The following is a 19,515-nucleotide window of genomic DNA, read 5'->3' as shown; positions in this document are numbered from 1 at the left end:
AAAATTTTCAAGCTATTTTCATTAGTTTTCCTTTTAAAAATCCCATCAATTTGCAGTCGGTAATCTGTATCTGTGATTTTGTTTGCATAAATTAAGAGTGAATTATTGGAATTAAGAGTTTGTAACCCATCTCTCGTATTTTGGATTCGAATCCATGATAACAAAGGGTTTGTAACCCATCTCTCGAGGTGGGTTCCAAGTCTAATCGCACTCACGCCTCTTCTTCTTCTCCCTCTCTCTCTCTCTCTCTCACTCTCCTCAAATCAGGAGAAAGATACGAGGGTTGTCAGGTCGTCGATGTAGCCTGCGGCTCACAAATTGATGCTTGATCTTCATTGTGGGTCACGATCGTTGTGGGTTGATGCTTGATCTTCGCTAGGTCGCGATCGTTGTTGCGATCTCATTGCAAATTATGTTTGCTGATTGCGATCGTTATTTTCTATTGGTGACACATCACATGATGTACAAATGTTGCCTAAAAATTTAGTCTACCTAGCTTTGTTAATTATAGAATTAGGCAATGTGATATGTTGATTAAAAAAAATTGCAATTGAAAGGGGCAATTCAGGTAGAACTTGATTCCTTGTGAAACGTCGCATGTGTTGACTAGTTGTTCCAACACCCTCAGATGTGTTGGTGGTACTGGAGAGTTGTGATTGTGATTTTTGGCAATGGTGGTACCGATGGTGATAGTGGTTTAGTGGTGATTTCAAAAATAAATGAATAGATCAGATACATTGTCCTATTGATTGAATTTTTCATTTTCAATCTATTGCATGTCGAATTCAAACTCTTAAAGAAAAAAATCATAATCCAAATGTTACCAAAAGAGCCCAAAATCATCACCAAAACAGATTGTCAACTCTACCAATTATGGTAAGCATATATTTGACAACCTTAAGGTACCATTTGGTACGCAAGCGGGACGGAATGGATGTTCTGTGTTATATTTGGTACGCGTAAGACGGAACATGAAAGTTGTTTTGTTCTGTGTTTGGTAGCGCATGGACGGAACGGAACCAAAAGATTGAAATGACTAAAATACCTATGTTCCATCTATTGTTTGGTACAATTTTATGTGTGGAACGAGACAAGACTCTTTTTTTTTTCTTTTTTTTCTTTTTTTTTCAAGTTGTTCAAATTTGAACACTATTATCCATTATTTGTTTTTGTTGGTCCAAATTTTATTGTGTATATGTTGTGTTCCACATGCAAACCCCTTTAAAATTTGCAATTTATGTCTTCTATGATTTGTTGATGAAGTTAGACTTCTTTGAGCCAGTGAATATTGAAAGTAATGAGATCATTAGCATGAATGAGATGGTTGAGATGGTTCTGTTCATGGTTGCCATGCAATGTTGAAAAATATATAAGTTTAATGATCATGCTTGTTGTAAAAGTTTTAGGGTTTAAACATTCAGAACTTAAACAAAGAAAATGAAATATCTAGAACTTAAACATGAAATATCCGAAATCAAACATTCGACCTGACTTAAAAAACAAATAATGTCTTGCTAAAGCAATATTGAAAACACTAGAAGTTGATAAAGTTCATCATACTAAAATCACAAATACTAAATCCCCAAATGCTCAAAGGCTATCCTAAACACTTTAATGAAATCTGGCTTCTGTGAGTCATGATACCCATCAGATCGGTATCTTTCACTAACTTCATTGAAATTATTAGCACCTAATCGTATGGAAGACCCATAGCCTGAAGCTCAGAAGGTAGTCTAGCTTTTCTTTCTCTGAAAGTAAAACTTTTACCTAATTTCTTCATTTCAGTAACAACTTTATTCCAACCTTCACTGATAATAGATACAATATTTGCATCACCATTATTCCCACTCATCTTCCTCTTCCTAACAGGTTGAGATGCACTATATGTAGCAATAGAAGGAGATGGGGTAGGTGAAGATGGAGGCATCTCGGAAGTCTCAAAATCCTAACTTTCCAAACCCATATTTTCGATTGCATCCGCTGCTGATTCAGCCATACTCCCCATGGCTCGGTCTCTCCCAAACACCGTGGATACAACGGGAATGGCTTATTTGGTTTGCAAGATGCATTGGGATGTTTCTACAATAAGAACCCAAAGAAATCAAGGTTAAGACTTTCAAAGCAACTAATTGATAAAGAATAAGAAACAAAATTTACCTTCACCCACTTTTGTAGTATTTCATCACTATCCATAACAACACATTTTTTTCTCATCATCCCAACCAAATCCAGATGTATTCATCATTTCATATGCAGATGAATACTTTTATTTCAGACGCTTCAATTTGTTTTGTATATGTTTCGGCTCTATATTAATGCCAGGAATCTGTTCCCTTATCTTGGAGGCAACCATTACAAAAGTACCAGCCTTAAAACTGCCAGTCTCACACCTAACACCATCAACAACCATCTCCTCGAGGATGGTAAGTAGTACATCCTCCTCATGATCAATCCAATTACGTGAGGTTACCATATAATCTATCAAAGAAGCCATCTATTACATAAGTAACACAAATAAACATATTAGTAATTAATTCAACACTTAAACAATATAACTCCTATATACAAGGAGGAAAGATAAGCGTATATGAGAACACCAAATAAAAGACACCAGGCTTTATCAGCCATAACATCCAGATAACTCCCAATTACCACATTACAATAACAAATATCTCAATAGTCTTGATGTTACGAATTTTCAAGCCAATTACAACAACTCCATTAAGTCCACATCTCAATAAAAGACAATTACAATAACTACCATGTCAACCAATTTTCAAGCCCTCATTCTTCTCCACTCATCATATATTTCTCTTGCAAGATCATCCCTTCATTGAGTCCATGTTTGGCTTGACTCAACGGTTTCAATGTAGGCTAATACTTCTGGTAAATATTCCCCTATAGGTAATTCATCAAATGCAAGCCTTGCATTTTCCTTAGGATCAACCACCATATACATTTTGATAAAATTATGAAGTAAACTACATGCGGTGATCATTCGTCCTTGAATCTTGATTGGACTGTGGGAAGGATTTCGTAAGATAGCCCAACATCTTTTGAGGAGGCCAAAACATCTCTCAATGACATTCCTAGCACTTGAATGTTTCTATTAAAATATTCTTCATGATTCCTAGGTGTATGTGAATTGTCTTCCCACTCTTGCAAATGGTATCTAGTGCCTCTATATGGTGCTAGAAAACCCTCATCGTTCGTATATTCGGAATCAACCAAATAATATGTACCTATATTAGTTGATAATAAACTTTAGTTGTTGGCCAACAAAGGTAAGGAAAAATATTAGGTACTTGTCTATTTTATCAGTTGGGACCTTGAGGCCATTAGCTCTAGTAACAACGTCAACAAGAACTCTCGAATCAGTAGTTGATCCTTTCCAACCGGATAACACATATACGAATCTGAGGTTGTGTGTGCATACGCCTAACACATTAGTTGCTATATGACCATTCCTTATTCTATATTTTGGTCCATCGACATCTGGCACGGTGACCCTATGTATGTTCCATCTAGCGCTCCTAAGCAACCTAGACAAAAGAAAAACTTATATTAATTAGCAACTACAATAATTATGTTATTAATGATTTTACTGTGATGTTTACCTTAAAACATTTCCATCTTGATTCCGTGCAATCCTCTGAGATATGGGTTGGTTTTGCAAACAACACATCTTGGAAACTAAGCAATGCACACAATACTCTTCAGACATACCGACTAATAGTTTCACCATACCTAATGAATCTAACTTGCATTGACCTATTTTTACTGTGGTGGGCCAATATGTTAACAAAAGTAGCTACTTGCTCCTCTATCGTAACATGATCATCATCTACCAATCCACCACGAGTTTGTAGTAAATCACATCAAACTGCAAATGCATTCCTATCCATTCGTAGCTCCCACAAACAATTAGTATCACTCAATCGCGTGATACGATTTATTTCCTCTCTCCTAACATGAAGTCTAACACATGCCCTCTGCTCTAAACTAGCTATTTCCTGTTGTCTCCTTTGTTGCTGTCTATACCTCAGCAATTATGCATTCATAGTAAAGACTTGTGCCATTATAATCCAAACGTTCAAAAGAACAAAGAATTGAGTCTCATATTCATCCATACCTTTATATGCCAAAAAAACAACACATGAATGAGTGGAGCATCAACATACGCATGATTCAATTACAAGCGTATGATTAAATGGTAAAACAAAGTGGAGCATCATATCCTAATTGCAATTCTTAAAGTGGCGCATCAACTTTGGCATGCACTGAAAATCTGAGAGTGCTACCATTTGAGGATTCGACTAATGCTATATGAATGCACTTCAGTCTTGTAAAAACCAAGGTCATTAAAAATAAATGCAAACAAAAAGATGCTGCAAAGTGAAGATTTTTTTTTCCATAAATACTTCCAGAAACAATTTTTATTTATTTTTGGTAATATAACCTATTTAATTGTAGATATTAAGGTTTGGTAGAATTCTACGATAAGAGTTTGGCTCCTTCAAATTGAGTGGGGAATTTTTTTTTTCCATAAATAGTACCAGAACCTATTTAATTTTAGATACTTGGACTTGGTAAAATTAATGATAAGAGTTTTACTCCTTAAGGTTGAGTGAGGTATTCGAAAGATGCATTTGTTTGTGTCCATATTCAAGATATGTTGGGAGTGGTTCTTGAACATAGAAGCAATTTAATTTGGTTTTTTAAAAAATAACACAGAACACAATCCAACAGAGGAAAATCCAAAACATGTAACCCAATCCAATCCAACAGAACCCCAAGACACCAGATTTATAGATTTCAGCACATAAAAATTGAAACTTGAACACTGAAAAAATGAATCCAGATAAAGATACGTCTAAATGCAATACTGCTCAATAGGGGGAGTGGAGGCAAATAAATAGAGGCGGATCTTTGGTTGCAGATGTAGTATTGGGCAGATCGAAGCACTAAATACAAAGAAATCGAAACAAGCAAATCAAAAAAGAATACAAAGAAATCGAAGCACTACAAAATACAAAGAAATTTAGCAGAATCAAGAGAGGCTCAAGGATTTGGCAAAATGGAAAGCTCAATTTGAGCAAAGCTCGAAAGCGATTTAAGGTTCTTGGAAGGGTATGCAAGTATATAAAATGGAAGTCCCAGTAAATTGTTCTGTCATGTTTTGCAAAATCCATCTACTATTGGACAAGAAGTATGTGTTCCGTCATGTATGTTTACGGTAGTTTGGTTCTGATGAAATTTCATCTTCTTTTCTTTTCTACAGGACAATTTTGAGGAATTAATGACATGGAAGGATAAAGTCGAGCAACATGTAGTGGAAATTACAAATGTTTTGAATAATATGCAAGGACCAATGCAGATCAAACCAACCAAAGCAGACCAAAACAAGTAGTGGGAATTACAAATGTTTTGCATATTAACTGGGTGTTAATAAAATCAAAACAAGCAAATCAGAAAAGAATAATAATGCCACTTCAAATTTACATCAAAATTAGGACATCCTAGAAGCAATTTTTTTATTTTACAAAGAAAGAGAGACCAAGAGGCTACACAAAAACAGATCGAACCTGGAACGAAGATGTAAAGCTGAAGATGCTACACGGAAGAGGATGAGGAGGAAGGTTGCGAAAGGGAGATGTAGAGGTGAAGAGGTTCATAGCGGCTGAGAAGAAGAGAAGATAGTTTTAGGGTTTGTTGTATGATTTAGATGATGTAAATTTTGAAAAAGACAAGGGGTATTTTTGTCTTAAAATGTTATAAATTTGTGTCCCACCGACGTGGAACAAAGTTCCAGGGAGTGAGGCGGAGTGAAAAATCATCCAAAACTTGTCTTGTGGAAGAGCGTGTTTCACTAGTTTTAGGTGCACCAAATATGAAACAGAACGTCTTTGTCCCACTCCGTTCTGTCCCGTCCCTCGTACCAAACGCGAACTAATCTCACGGTGGACTTATCTAAAACGATCATTTTTGCCTAGTTGGACTAGTCTCTTAAATAAAACGACCGGTCGTTTCCAGCCTTAATTTCAGAATTGGCGGTTCAATTACATCTCTAATTACTCTGAACCTGTCCAGTTTCCCGCCTGTATCGATATTTTAAACTTCCCCACTTTCGGTCCGTACTCCGACAACGTCTCTTTATTTTCAAAACCCTAGCGACATCTCGAACCCCGAGTATTCTCATTCTCTCCGAATTCTCTGTCTTCCCCGAGTTTATCGCTCCGCTCCAAATCCCTCCGTCGTCCAATCGGTGCGATTCTCGCCGTCGATCTCACTCTCCTTTCTCCTCGAAATCTTGATTCCTAATTATTTATTCACTATTTTCTGTATGTTTTGTTGCAGATTTTGGTGGTGGAAAGAGCAAATCGATGGGTGAACTGAACAATTCCGCCGCTCATCGCAGGGTTAGCCCTCGGCTGCAGAACGTTCCGGCGGAGAAGCGGCCATTTTACGGGAGTCCGAAACGGACGGCAGATGAGTCCGAGAACGACGCAGTCAGGACCAAGAGGACCAAGGTTGCGAAACCCCCCAAACCGCCGGCGCAGAGTTCTAAGCCCGAAGCAGAACCGAGCAAGGGAAAAGTGATACTGGAGAGCGGCGAGGGCAAGGATTGTGTGGATTGGAGTTGGTATACCGGTGCTGATTTGCCTTTGACTGATGAGAACGGAGTGAGCTACACTGCTCGCGTGAGGGAGACACTCCGAGTTTTCAATTTGCATTACCTTCACTATGTTCAGGTATGGATTTCATCACATGTGTTCAATGTCATTTGAGTTGACAAGACGATATTGCAAATTAATTGATTCACTGGTATGGGGATTTGAACTTGGGTGCAAGGGGGCCAGCACGCAGCTCTCCCCAACTAGCCTAACCCACATCTGCATTTGCGATTTTTCGGTTAAGCAACTTGTTTGAATCAGGTTGATATTTATATGGTTTTAAGCTCAAGGAGAAATCATTAGAGCACTGTTTTGTGCCCTGTTTCGAGGGATTCTAGGCTCTTGATTTTTATTGTGATATTATACTGTGATGGGTTTTGACGATGGTTATATGCAATTTAAAAGGTGGACTCGTTGAAAATCTACTCTTTATAAGGGATTTTATTTGGGTCTTATTTTTTGAAAATTGACAAATGCAAGTTCTCTGCAAGTACTTCCACAAGTTTGTTGCTTTTCCGCAGGAAGAGGAGAAAAGATGCCGTAGGCCTGAGGTTAGTATCTTTTCCCATATTATTGTAGAGAGAAGGAATAACTTATGCATGTAAGCGGTAATGATAGCGAGGGTCAAGAGAAAATAAGTTGTATGAACCTTATAGCATGTCTTGGATGCTTGAACGTTCCCTTCGATTTTTATTATCATTTTCTATGAAGGAAAAAAAAGGATAGTTGGAGATCGTGTTTGTGATTTTTATTTATTTTAGTTTGACAAACATTTGCAAAATGGGAGTCCTGTGAAGAGTCCTTCCAAAAAACCTCCCAAGGGGCCTTCGACGAGTCCTTCCAAGGAATCTGATAAGAAGGTAGTTTATGAGTTAATTTAGGTCCTATATGTAGATTCGGAACACGATTATTATCTATCAAGTGTAGGAGTTAGACACCACTGATCACACTACCATATGTAAAAATCTGTTGCAGAAGGATGATGAACCTAAGAAGCAATCCAAGAGACCTGATCTGAAGGCACTTTCTGAGGTGAGTTCTGTGCTACATGTAGGTCTGATACACGTAGTATTTCTATGAAATTTAAAACCAGAAGTTATGAATGTATTCTAGAGTTAATTTCCAATTCCTTTTTTGCGGCTTCAGAGAATGGTGAAGCTGTTTATCAGACTTATATTTTATGTCCTGTTGTAATTCATTATTGTAGACAGTACTAAGAATTCCTTTTCATAATTAGTTTATAAATTGTGAGGAAACCTTTTTCTTCTGGCATTCAAGTGAACACTTACATCTGTTTTTTTATTTGTGTATACCCTCATAAGCATCAGAATTATCATAATGTCTGGTTGTCTGCCCTTTGATATAATTGAACTAGTATATTTTTTGTAGTAACCACGTGTTATATCCTTTCAGAAACATATAGTAACCTGGCATTTTAAGGTTTTAACCCCTCTATTTTTATGCTAACTGTGATGATTTTTTGTGCCTTTTTTTGGGTTTTGTCGTTTTGATTATGACAGATGCTGAAGAAGAATCAAATTTTATTCCCTGAAAAGAAAATTGGTCATCTTCCGGGTTCGTTGTTATTGCTTTGCCGGTTGAATCACATGTTAACCTTTTTAGTGCTATCTTGTTTTATTTGGGTACATCGAGAGAACGTTGGCTCGTTTCTTATGCTTGATCATTAGGAGGACCATTTTTCAAAAGATGCTTTGCTTAATGTAAATATAAATGACTCAGGTATTGCTGTTGGGCATCAATTTTACTCTCGGGCTGAAATGGTGGCCATAGGGTTCCATTCACACTGGTTAAGTGGAATTGATTGTGTAGGAGAATCTAAAGGCAAGGTAACAAATCTACTTTCATTGGAAGGTTGAAGCAATTAGACGCAGTAAGGTTGAAGTATTTTGAACCAAAGGTTGTGATCTTATTAGCCTCTTGGATATTGCAGGAGAAATTCCGAGGCTATGAACTTCCGTTTGCCTTAACAGTTGTGGTTTCTGGCCAATATGAAGATGATGTTGATAACTCAGACGAGGTTGTTTATACTGGTCAAGGTGGAAATGATTTGCTTGGTAATAAACAGCAAATTGCAGATCAAGTTATGAAACGGGGTAATTTGGCTCTTAAGGTGCGTCGTGTTGAAACTGATATTTGTGCTGCATCTGCTGATGTCGTCTCCTTTAAATGTTCATGCAAGACGCAACAGTTTGTGTTGAAGTTTATAAAAATTGTCCAACGGCATATGATGCCAATGACCCAAGGATTCATTTATCTCACATACCCACTCATTGGATGTGTGACATTCTCCTACGTGGTGTTTACTTATTGTTTGTGTTTTATCTTCTTGCAGAATAATATGGAGCAGGGCATTCCTGTTAGAGTCGTCCGTGGACATGACTGCGTCAATAGTTATACTAGTAAAGTTTATACGTATGACGGACTATACAAGGTTGGCCATTTTCATGTGTATTTTGTTTTGCTTATGGTTAATATTTTACAAATGCATAAAGTAACACATAGTTAAAAATGGAAAAAGGAATACATTTAGCTGAAATGAATATATTTCGCTTATTTTCTTTTTCCGGCAGGTTAACAATTATTGGGCAGATAAGGGTGTTGCTGGATTCACCGTGTTCAAGTATCGTTTAAAGCGACTTCCAGGGCAAGATAATTTGTGCAGTAAACAGGTTATCATTTCTTCTTCATTTCATGAAATCCGATAACTAAATACAATTTAATGACGAGGGAACAAACTGTGGGAAAATTTTGCAGAGCTTTTTGAAATGCTTAAGTGCCTAGTTTTTCAGGTAAATTTTGTTCGTGCGCGAGGGTCTAAAGTTCAAGCAGAATTACCTGGGTATGAAATCAGTAAGCTGTTCCCTCAATGTTCTGTTTTTCTCCCAATTGTGTTCCTTCGATTGTAAACCCAAGGAACCGTGTTACATTTAGGTTGGTGTGCAAGGATATCAGTAATGGTCAAGAAAATATTTGCATTCCAGCCACCAATGTCATCGATAAACCTCCAGTAGCGCCTGAAGGTCAGCTACACTTCTTAACTTTTAGCAGATTATTTGTACTGTTCAGTAGGCATTATCCATGCCACTACTAATGACATGGTAAAATTTTAAATCTTGCAGGCCTTACATATACAAACTCTATTATAGTTGAAAAAGATGTGAACATTCCAACAAATGCTCATGGGTGCAGTTGCAAAGGAAACTGTACTAATCCACTGACTTGCTCTTGTGCTCGAGTGAATGGCGACGATTTTCCTTACGTAAGTAAAGATGGTGGAAGGTAAGGTTTGAAATCTGGCATACGTGTTGTTGTAAGACTATCTTGTTTGAGATCCACCGGTCCTTTTATTTTTGGTATAAAGGCTGTGTTGGTGAAACTCTCCGTTTCTCTCTATCTGTTAGATTAATTGAGGCAAAGGCTGTTGTGTTTGAGTGTGGTCCAAATTGCGGCTGTGGACCGGGTTGTGTTAACCGTACATCTCAGCGGGGAATAAAGCATCGACTTGAGGTCTAAAGGCTACAACTGCCAGTGCTTCTTTTATGATACACGGTACTTTACAAAATTCATAAATCTACTATTTTATTGGACAGGTATTTCGTACAGATTACAAAGGCTGGGGTGTTAGGTCGTGGGACTTTATTCCTTCTGGTGCACCAGTATGTGAATACACCGGAGTTCTTAGGAAGACTGATGAAGTTGACGGTCTCTTGGGGAACGAATATATATTTGAAATTGATTGCTGGCATACAATGCATGGGATTGGGTCAAGAGAGGTAGAATTCCAGCTGTTTGACATGGAAAAATTGAACTCCGAATGTTCTTTTGTCACTCGTGCATTGCGTATTTACATTTTCGGATTAGATGCGGTGAATTTGTTCTTGATGCGTTGGCCTGTACATTTGCAGAAGCGAATGTGCGATGTCACCATTCCAAATAGTGATGCGGAGTCAGGATTCAGCAAGCTATCAGAAAGTGAGCCTGAGTTTTGCATAGATGCTGGTTCTCATGGCAACGTTGCTAGATACATCAATCATAGTTGCGAGCCTAACCTCTTCGTACAGTGCGTTTTGAGCTCTCATCGTGATGTTAGACTCGCTAGAATCGTGTTGTTCGCTGCAGATAACATACCTCCCTTGCAGGTAAAAAATAATCTTCTTCCCAAACTCATGTGTCCAACATTGCTTGGCATGAATAATTGAATAACGAGTTGATTCAATGTTTGCGTGTGCAGGAACTTACATATGACTATGGTTATGAGCTTGACAGCGTTGTCGGTCTTGATGGAAAAATTAAGCGGCTAGCTTGTCACTGCGGTGCAGTTGGCTGTCGGAAGCGTTTGTACTAGGAGGAGGAGGAAGCAAAAGTAAAGGGTTAAATGATGGTTTTCCCCCACCTTCAGGAAGCAAAAGTAAAGGGTTAAATGATTGTCTTCCCCCACCTCAGGAAGCAAAAGCAAGGGGTTAAATGATGGTTTTGCAATGTATGCATTTTTGTTGTACAATGAAATCATTTGAATGTCCAATTTTTTGTTATAAAAGGTCATCTCCAACAAAAAGGCTAAATATAGCTCCACCTAGAATTATAGCTACATTTGGTCAGCCTGTTGCCTCTTTGGCCGAATATAGGTTGGTGAGTTTAATAGAATTATAACTTAATCATCAGTTGGAGATGAGTTTTTGGACAAATCAGGTTAATTTTTTGGCTTTGACCTTTAACTTGTCCACTGGAGATGCCCTAAGGGTTATATTACGTCACTGCAGAGTGCTGAACAGAAAAGTTTATTGAAAGGATTAATTTAATGATTAATATTTTGTCAATGAAAGGATTATTGTTTGATAAGCACTTTTATTTTATTTTTTTTGTATGGTATGAACAACGTCAAGAACCTGACCTATCAAATGCATCTCTAATTTTATTTATTTATTTTTTAATATATAATATGAATAGGTAATCTTTGTTTGTTAGTCACTTTATTTTTGGGTCAAAGTTTGTTTGCCACTTAGGGTAACTGTAGGTTAGACTGGGAGGTCAAGTGCGTGATTAAAGAAAGTAAAAACGTGATCATGCCGTAAGAGAAAAGAATAACCAATCTTACGCTAATTGGTTTGACTAAATTATATCCTAAATTATTTTAATATATGGAAAAATAATTTTAAATTTAGGTGTACATGAGGTTGACACACGTTTAATCCGACAACCTCTTGGTGAAAATGAGGTTAACGTCCCCAGAAAAAATAAAACAAAACCTTACAAATGAGTGAGACCACATGAGATGACTTTACCGTCACGTGTTGTCTCGGTTCAATAATATATTATTGTGTATAAGGTTTTCTATCCACATGATAATGCGTTAAGAGGAAATCAATACCCGAATCAAATATTCATTTATCTCATGGTAATCTTTAGTCTTGCGTGTATTAACAATTAAACAACTTAAATTAATTGTCACGTTAGAAAAAGTTAATTATCCAAAACCTTTTGAGTCATAAAGAATAACGCATCTAAAACTAAAACCGCTTGATAAACATATATCAAACGGCCCCTTAATTAATTGTGAAATAAGTTATACTTTTTTTAGACATGAACTATTTTACCCAACCCTTCAATCTCAAGAAAGAAGGAATGTTAGTCCATTTTTATGATATTATCGATTTAATTAATTCTCTCGTGCTCATATTTCTTCCATGGGTCCCTCCAAAAACATGCTAAACAGCTCTGCAAACAAATATTTTCACAATTAAATAGTGAACTGCGTGTAGGAAATCGACAAGTGTACTTAATACGTCTAATTACCCACCTAATGTGTACCAATTAAACCGTTGAAAGTGATCAGATGAGCCTGTCATGGAATCCTATTGAGGTTTGACATGTTACCAAATGCTGATAATATATACTTTCCAGGTTTTCAAAACCATTTGCCACTTTTTTTTCTATCACCAATTGGCTATTTGTAAATTGCATAAAGACTTTTGAGAAATTATATACTAAGGGGGGTGTATTCAATTAGAATTTTAAGGGATTTTAATTCTTTTAATGAATATAGGGATATTCAATCAGAATTTTTAGTAATTTTTTGAAATTCAAGGTGTATTCAATTATAATTTTAAGATAGTTTATTAAAATCCTTATAAATTCGGGTGTATTCAATTATAATTTTAAAGAAGTTTATAACATTACAGGTGTATTCAATTAGAAATTGATTTTAAAGAATTTGAGAAAGTTGAGGAATTAGAGGGAATTTGAGAGATTTTGTAGTGTATTTTAAACATTCACAAATATCACCTTTCCCCATGAGATTTTGAGAGAATTGAATTAAAATTTTATATAGAACCTCTACAAATTAATTAAACTTCATAAAAATCTATTAAAGTCTGTCAAATTCTCAATTGAATACACCCCCTAAATAAAATAACACTCCCAAATTGTATAGTTTAGAGTAATTTCATATTATTTAGTGATTAGTTTCTGTTGAGAATGAATTTACATTGATGAGATAAGAGATCTTGTATGAGCTTATAAGTAAGTTATGTTATCCTCTATATTACCAATTGGTTTTATAGTGGAGTCTTAACTTTATCCATGGTTATTGGCTCACATTTGAAGACCAACGACCACACTTGATCTACGGTACACCATTTGTGTTGTCCACGTGTTAGGCTTGAAAATTTGTCATACGTGAGAGAGCGTGTTGAGAATGAAACTCACACTGATAAGAGGATGGACATTTCATGAATTTATAAATAAGTTGAATTTCTCCTCGTATTATCATTTGTTCTTATGGTAAAATCCCAACTTTCATGTCAGCTTTTTGGACATTGGGTGATGTAATTAATTGACACAATTCTCACACTACGTACTCATTTGGCATGCATGCATGGTGTTAAAGTAACCAAAGCCATGCCCTTCCTTCTCATTTTTTTTGTTTGTTTTTTTTTTTTTTTTTGTAAGTGGGATCCAAAAGGATCGACAACGAGGAACTTTTATTAAAACACACACTTACAAATCAAACAAATGCCTAATTTATTCCTAGAAACAAACAAAAAACGGGCCTAAAAACAGAGAAAACACAGAAAATGAGCCCAACAATATTGAAGTCCAAACAAAAACGAACAACCGAGAACCATCCATTGTGTTCTCCACCGCCGATTCGAGAATTAGCCAGCCACTCGATCCTCCGTCCATCACCGATCATCTCCTCCATAGGCACCACCTGCACACAGTCAGCAACTCCTTCGAACCAACCGCCAGAAAACAAAAATAGAAGAAAGAAGAAATGAAAACATAGGCAAGCTTTGCTTGGCGTGTCGAAATTAAGTTGGCCTAGTAGCGTAGTTAGTTTATTTTCCAATTTTGTATTACCCTAAAATAATCAATTACGATATTTTTTTGTTGTGCTGTGGTTGAAATACAAAATTCGTTCCTACTCACGTTGTAGCACGTGCAAATGTGTTACAATCACTTTAGGATTTTCCACACGGCACATTCTGTGGTTAATTTCTGGAGTTGGTGAATTACAAGATAGTGTATAGGAAGAAGCTGAAATGCCTATATGAGTTTTTGTGACTTCTGAAAAAATGGACTGCCGTGATGAAGCCACCAGTAGCATCCTTTTTTTTAAGGAAAAAAGAATATGATTGAGGGCAAAGAAGAGAATATCATGGAATAATATGGAAATTTACCGTGAGAGCGACCTAATTATGAAGTAAATGTGGTAACTAGCAATGAGTCTATGCAAGTGCGGCCATAGGCGTGCAAAGAGAATAGTACCATAAATTGGCAAGCCTTGGCAAATAGGGATCACCCTTTGTCCCCGGTACATCACAAGCAGAATATGACCCTCCTCACCCTCTCTCTCTACTCACAAACCCTATAAGATAATTAAAAAAATATAAATATAGTATGTTTTTCAATAATATGATTATTTACTAATCCTAGATTATTATTAGCTAAAATAACTTGATTAAGGAGAGAGAGGAGTGATTTGGGAGTGTGATGCATGTTTTAGTAGTAGGATGGGGCAGTCGTTAGTGGCCTACCCTCAATAATTTTGTTTGTCCAAACTTCGTATAATAAAAATAAAAGTGACTTTAGCCGACTAAGATTGATTGAGTTGGTAAAGATTGTTCTCTTTATTAGACGACGGCCCAGATTTGAGTCTTATTGCCAACAATCTCTCTTGATAGGCGATCTTAAAAAAAAAAAAAAAAGAGTTACGACCCTCTTTGTAAGTCCCTCTTTGTAAGTCCTCAAAGGAACTTATGGTATGCCTTAATCCTGAAATATGATAGTGTATCCTCCCGTCCCCCAAAACTTTCGTCGACCAAAAAAAAGTGGCTTTAATATTGGAGGGGCCGTCCATTATCATAAGCATTAGCGATTAACTAAAGATTAGGGAAAATGATTAAATGGGATAAGAGTCTAATAGAGGTTGAGAACGAAAGGAGAGGTGGGGAAAATTTTAGTTAAGTGGTAGGGTAGGATGCCCTTATCACCTTTCTTAGCATCTATATCCCAAACCTTGGAATTGTCAATAAACAATTTCTTTATAATTGTAGCCCAAAATACCTATTTATTATAGTTTCCCCTATAATTAGATAACTGGACTCACTCCTAAAAACACTCTACATTTTTGGACTTGCATCTAAAAGCCCCTTTATTATATAGATATTTATATAGGAGAGATTTTTGGCGCTAAGATGATAAATCGCAGAATGTTAATGTGTCAATAAAATTTAACACATATTTAACAAAAAAAATAATAATTTAACACATATATGGTGCTGATTTTCACATTTTTTTAGCTTCTACTTTTTTTTTTTTTTAACAAACAATATTATCTATACTAAGGGGTAGGTTTAGCCTCACAATGTGTTAGCAATAATGTGGTTCAAATTCATCTTTAGCGAGAATCGAACATAAGACCTCTCACTTACAAGTAAAGAAGAATACCACCAGACCATAATACTAAATGGTTACGACAAGATTAAGCAAAATGCGCGTTTGTCATTTAATTAGATATATTTCACCTCTCGCAAGTGGCTTGTAGTCAGTTGATAAAGAACTTTCACCCTTGCATGCGAGGTCCGTATTTGAATCCTCACTGCATAATTTGATATACATATCTATCCTTTGTCAAAAACAAAAATATATTTCACCTCTCCAAATCAAAATCCCATGATTTTTGTTTTAAAATAAAATCAGGGAATTATTATTGGCACTCCAAAGTTTTCATTCTACATTCCAAATTTTTTATATTCAGAAAGAAAAATACACTTGTGAGGAGTGTAGAATGAGAATTTTGAAGTGCCAATAACACTTCTCTAAAACCATTGACCAAAAGTTTAAGAAACATACCCAAAAATATTAAATAGTTTAGTAGGACAAATTAAATAAAAGAAAAGGCAATAAAACAAAATTAAAAAAGAGAAACAATAGGATAAAGGTGCCCCAAAAAAGAAGGCGTTTTATGGACCATATTTTACACAGAAGAAAATGACATAATGCAAATAGGAGATTAGAGTGGTTGTAATGCCTAGAGTGAGTGCCCTTAGAGATTCCAAGACAGATAATTAAAGCTAATTGGATAAAAAAAAAGATAATTAAAGTTAATTAACCCTTGATATGGTAACAAGTTAAAAGATGAAAATAAATCCCCCATTGATTAATCGAGATTTCACAAATTAATCTGTATATTTAGCGATAAAAACATAGAGATAATAAGATAAACCCCACCACTCTCCCATAATAATCCCAACCCAAAAGCCCTCTAAACCTCTCTCTCTCTCCTCCCTTGCCTCTCTCTCCCTCTCTCTCTCTCTCTCTCTCTCTCCTCTCCTCCCTAATTGTTTTAGGTATAGAGAGATAAGAGCAAGGTGACCCCCTCTACTCTCTAAACGCCGTTTAGGGGGGACCTTTTGCCTCCGAAAAACGCCGTTTACTTTCAACGTAAATCGCCATTGTGGCACGTGCGTTTCAAATATTTTTCTCTTATTTTTCTTCCGTTTTTGTTATTTATGGTCATGGCCTCGGTGCAGCAGGTAACCCTGATCCCCGTTGACGGCGACAGTAACGGCGTTGACGCCCGCAACCCCACGTCAGCCGACACCGGTGTTGATGACTCCAGCAAGGCGCCGAGGCTGCCACGCTGGACGCGGCAGGAGATTCTCGTGCTGATAAACGGTAAGCGGTACGCGGAGGGCCGGGGCGGGGTGCGGGCACCGAGGTCGGACTTCGGGTCGGGTCAGTTGGAGCCCAAATGGGCGGCGGTGTCGAACTATTGCAAGAAGCACGGGGTGAACCGGGAGCCGGTCCAGTGCCGGAAGCGGTGGAGCAATTTGGCGGGGGACTTCAAGAAGATAAGGGAGTGGGAGGCGCAGAGGAAGGACGAAACGGAGTCGTATTGGGTGATGAGGAACGACCTGAGGAGAGAGAGGAAGCTGCCGGGGTTTTTCGATAAGGAAGTTTACGATATAATGGAGGCGGTTCCAGGTACTCCGGTTACGCTGGCTTTGCCGGGTCCGAACCGGGTGGAGTCCGAGGAGGTGAAGGAGGAGGGGACGGCGGAGGAGGCTGAGAACTTGTTCGATAGTATACAGAGGCCGACTGAGGAGGGGTTGTTTTCGGATGACGAGTCTGGTCGGAGCCCCGAAAAGGAAGTCCGGTTCAAGGAGGGTCCGGGAATTTCAGCTCCCTTGCCAATATCAGGTATATTCGAATCAAATACAGTTGACTCCTTTTGGATAAAAAGATTTGATTTTTGGGGTGGAAGCTTCAAAATTTGGTACCAAATTTGGCTGCATTTGAGTTGGGTTTTGATGAATGTCTTATTGGTGTTTGTAATTGGTTTGATTTTTTTTTTTTTTTTTTTTTTTTTTTTTTTTTTTTCAAACAGCGAAGTGATTTTCGAACTCCCTCTTTCTTCCATGCACTCGACTTGTGTTTTGTAGCCTTTAGATTGAAGAAATCAAAGGCGAATCGAGAAAGATGAAAATGGGGACGAGTGCAAAAGGAGAAAACGGGAGTGCGAAAGTTACTACCTTTGCATTGTGGGTTGAAAAAAAGAATGATTTTGGGAGTGAGTGATGGGTGATGGAAAATTTAGTGGTTGAAGCAGGTCCATTGTGTCTGATATGCTTAAAAGTTAGATATAATTTGTGGTGGGGGTGGAGGTGGGGGTGGGGGTGGGGGTGGGGTGAAAAATAATCAAAGATTATGAATGCTTTCGGGTCTTGAGAATTATTTGGGGTTTTAGGTAGACAGCATTACTGAAATTTCAAATGTTGTTTTGTTGGATGTAATTGTTAACAGAGAAGGTGTACAAACCAACACCACAAGGACATCAAGAACCTCAAGCACATCAAGGACAAGGTAATTCTGTCTGCCTCAACCCTTCCCACGAAAAATAAACTAATACTTGAGCCACAAACAAAACATCGTATTGGGCATTAGCTGTTATGAAACTTACCAGGTTGAAAATTGATGAACCTTCTCATCAGACTGAAGCAACTTCGAAAATTTTGTTAGTTTTGTCGATGGAGTATGAATTTTCTTTTCTTTTCATGCCTTGTCCAGCTTCCCCGTAAATACAGTTATGAATGAATGCACAAACATCCTCTTTGGATTAATTCCGAGATATAATGTACATGTTTTGCCGTTTTGCTCTGTGTTCATCTGCTTCAAAGGTTTTCTTTTACTTTTGTTCTTTGTATGTTCTCCTTTAAGCTTACCACCAAGAACCTGTTAGCTTATGATGCTGGGATACAGTTTATCGCTTCTTTTGAATTTAGTTGAGGCGATTAGTCAAACATGGACTTGGTTTAATGCATCTTTAAGAGGAAACAGATCAAAGTTTAAGCAAGACCAATTTCTCTGTTGCAATTCACATGTTCAACATATTTCGGCCAAATGATAGGGCAATTTGTAGATTACCACCTCTATGTGGTCACTGAACGCTGAATACTATTGTCTACAGGTGCAGCAGGCCCAAAACAGCCAGCTTCGATCCCAGAGGTTGGATCTACCTCTCAAGACCGGAAGCGGAAGCGTTTTGCAATGGAAGGAGACGAGGAAGGATCCACTCTGGAGAACCAGTTGATTGATGTCATGGAAAGGAACGGCAAAATGCTGGCTGACTACCTCCATGCTCAAAACTCCCATTCTCAACTCGACCGGGAGCAGAGGAAAGAGCATTCCGACAACTTGGTTGCCGTTCTTAACAAGCTTGCAGATGCATTCATGCGAATCGCTGAGAAATTGTAGCACAGAAGTCAGTGTATATAGAGAGTCCTCTTCAAGAACCCCATAGATGTTAGCGGAGGCTGAGAAATTGGTGGATTAAAATTTGATCATTTTATATCTTGGGATGGCAGCGTCCAGTAGAGTATTTACACCTGTCATTCCTCATTTTATTTTTCAATTTTTTTAATTCTCGTATTTTTCTTTTCGGTGTGTCACCTTTGTGGCATATATTCCCCATTTATATTTTATAGGTTCCATACACACAAGGGTTTACAAAATTTCACAGGAGTTAGCACAATGTTTAATGTTTTTCTTTCATATAAATGCCCCTTGGGGTTAAATTCCGCCCGTTACCAATCTCAATACGTGCGCATCACTTGCATTTGTAAACGGCATCCAAACATTTTTAATTGGGTTGATGTGAGGTTCGATTTGAACTGAAATTAGTAACGAAGTTACCACGAGGACATTTAGATTCGCACCATATACACACCAATGCAGTGATAACACTCTTGTCAGATAACCCATCACTCCCCAAAGCCTCTACATGATTGCGTGGTTTCAAGCACGAGAGAACAAAAAT

At 37.5% G+C, this 19,515-nt stretch overlaps 2 protein-coding genes across 3 annotated transcripts; both read left to right on the top strand.

Moving 5' to 3' along the window:
• The first annotated feature begins 6,128 nt into the window (after window positions 1–6,128).
• Window positions 6,129–11,534, top strand: LOC137732982 (histone-lysine N-methyltransferase, H3 lysine-9 specific SUVH4-like). 2 transcript variants are annotated; one of them, XM_068472210.2, is made up of 17 exons: window positions 6,129–6,265; window positions 6,358–6,752; window positions 7,196–7,225; window positions 7,436–7,534; window positions 7,650–7,706; window positions 8,195–8,249; window positions 8,415–8,521; window positions 8,626–8,805; window positions 9,028–9,126; window positions 9,266–9,364; window positions 9,485–9,534; window positions 9,627–9,715; window positions 9,815–9,974; window positions 10,097–10,202; window positions 10,286–10,468; window positions 10,601–10,834; window positions 10,927–11,534. In XM_068472210.2, exons 2-17 carry the CDS (start codon window positions 6,384–6,386, stop codon window positions 11,038–11,040), a joined length of 2,031 nt encoding a protein of 676 aa, XP_068328311.1. In that variant the 5' UTR covers window positions 6,129–6,265; window positions 6,358–6,383; the 3' UTR covers window positions 11,041–11,534. The 2 variants fall into 2 exon arrangements, with proteins under 2 accessions (XP_068328311.1, XP_088543204.1); XM_088687078.1 differs by lacking the exon at window positions 7,436–7,534.
• Window positions 11,535–16,430: 4,896 nt separating this feature from the next.
• Window positions 16,431–19,210, top strand: LOC137732078 (trihelix transcription factor ASR3). The gene is made up of 3 exons (XM_068471375.2): window positions 16,431–17,399; window positions 18,003–18,062; window positions 18,667–19,210. Exons 1-3 carry the CDS (start codon window positions 16,709–16,711, stop codon window positions 18,951–18,953), a joined length of 1,038 nt encoding a protein of 345 aa, XP_068327476.1. The 5' UTR covers window positions 16,431–16,708; the 3' UTR covers window positions 18,954–19,210.
• The last annotated feature ends 305 nt before the right edge of the window (window positions 19,211–19,515 follow it).

This window comes from Pyrus communis, chromosome 16, assembly GCF_041283825.1.
Source record: "Pyrus communis isolate YQ-2024b chromosome 16, ASM4128382v1, whole genome shotgun sequence".
In the NCBI taxonomy this organism is placed as follows: Eukaryota; Viridiplantae; Streptophyta; class Magnoliopsida; order Rosales; family Rosaceae; genus Pyrus; species Pyrus communis.
The sequence above is the reverse complement of the archived record's forward strand: the minus strand, read 5'-3'. Positions and strand labels throughout refer to the sequence as shown.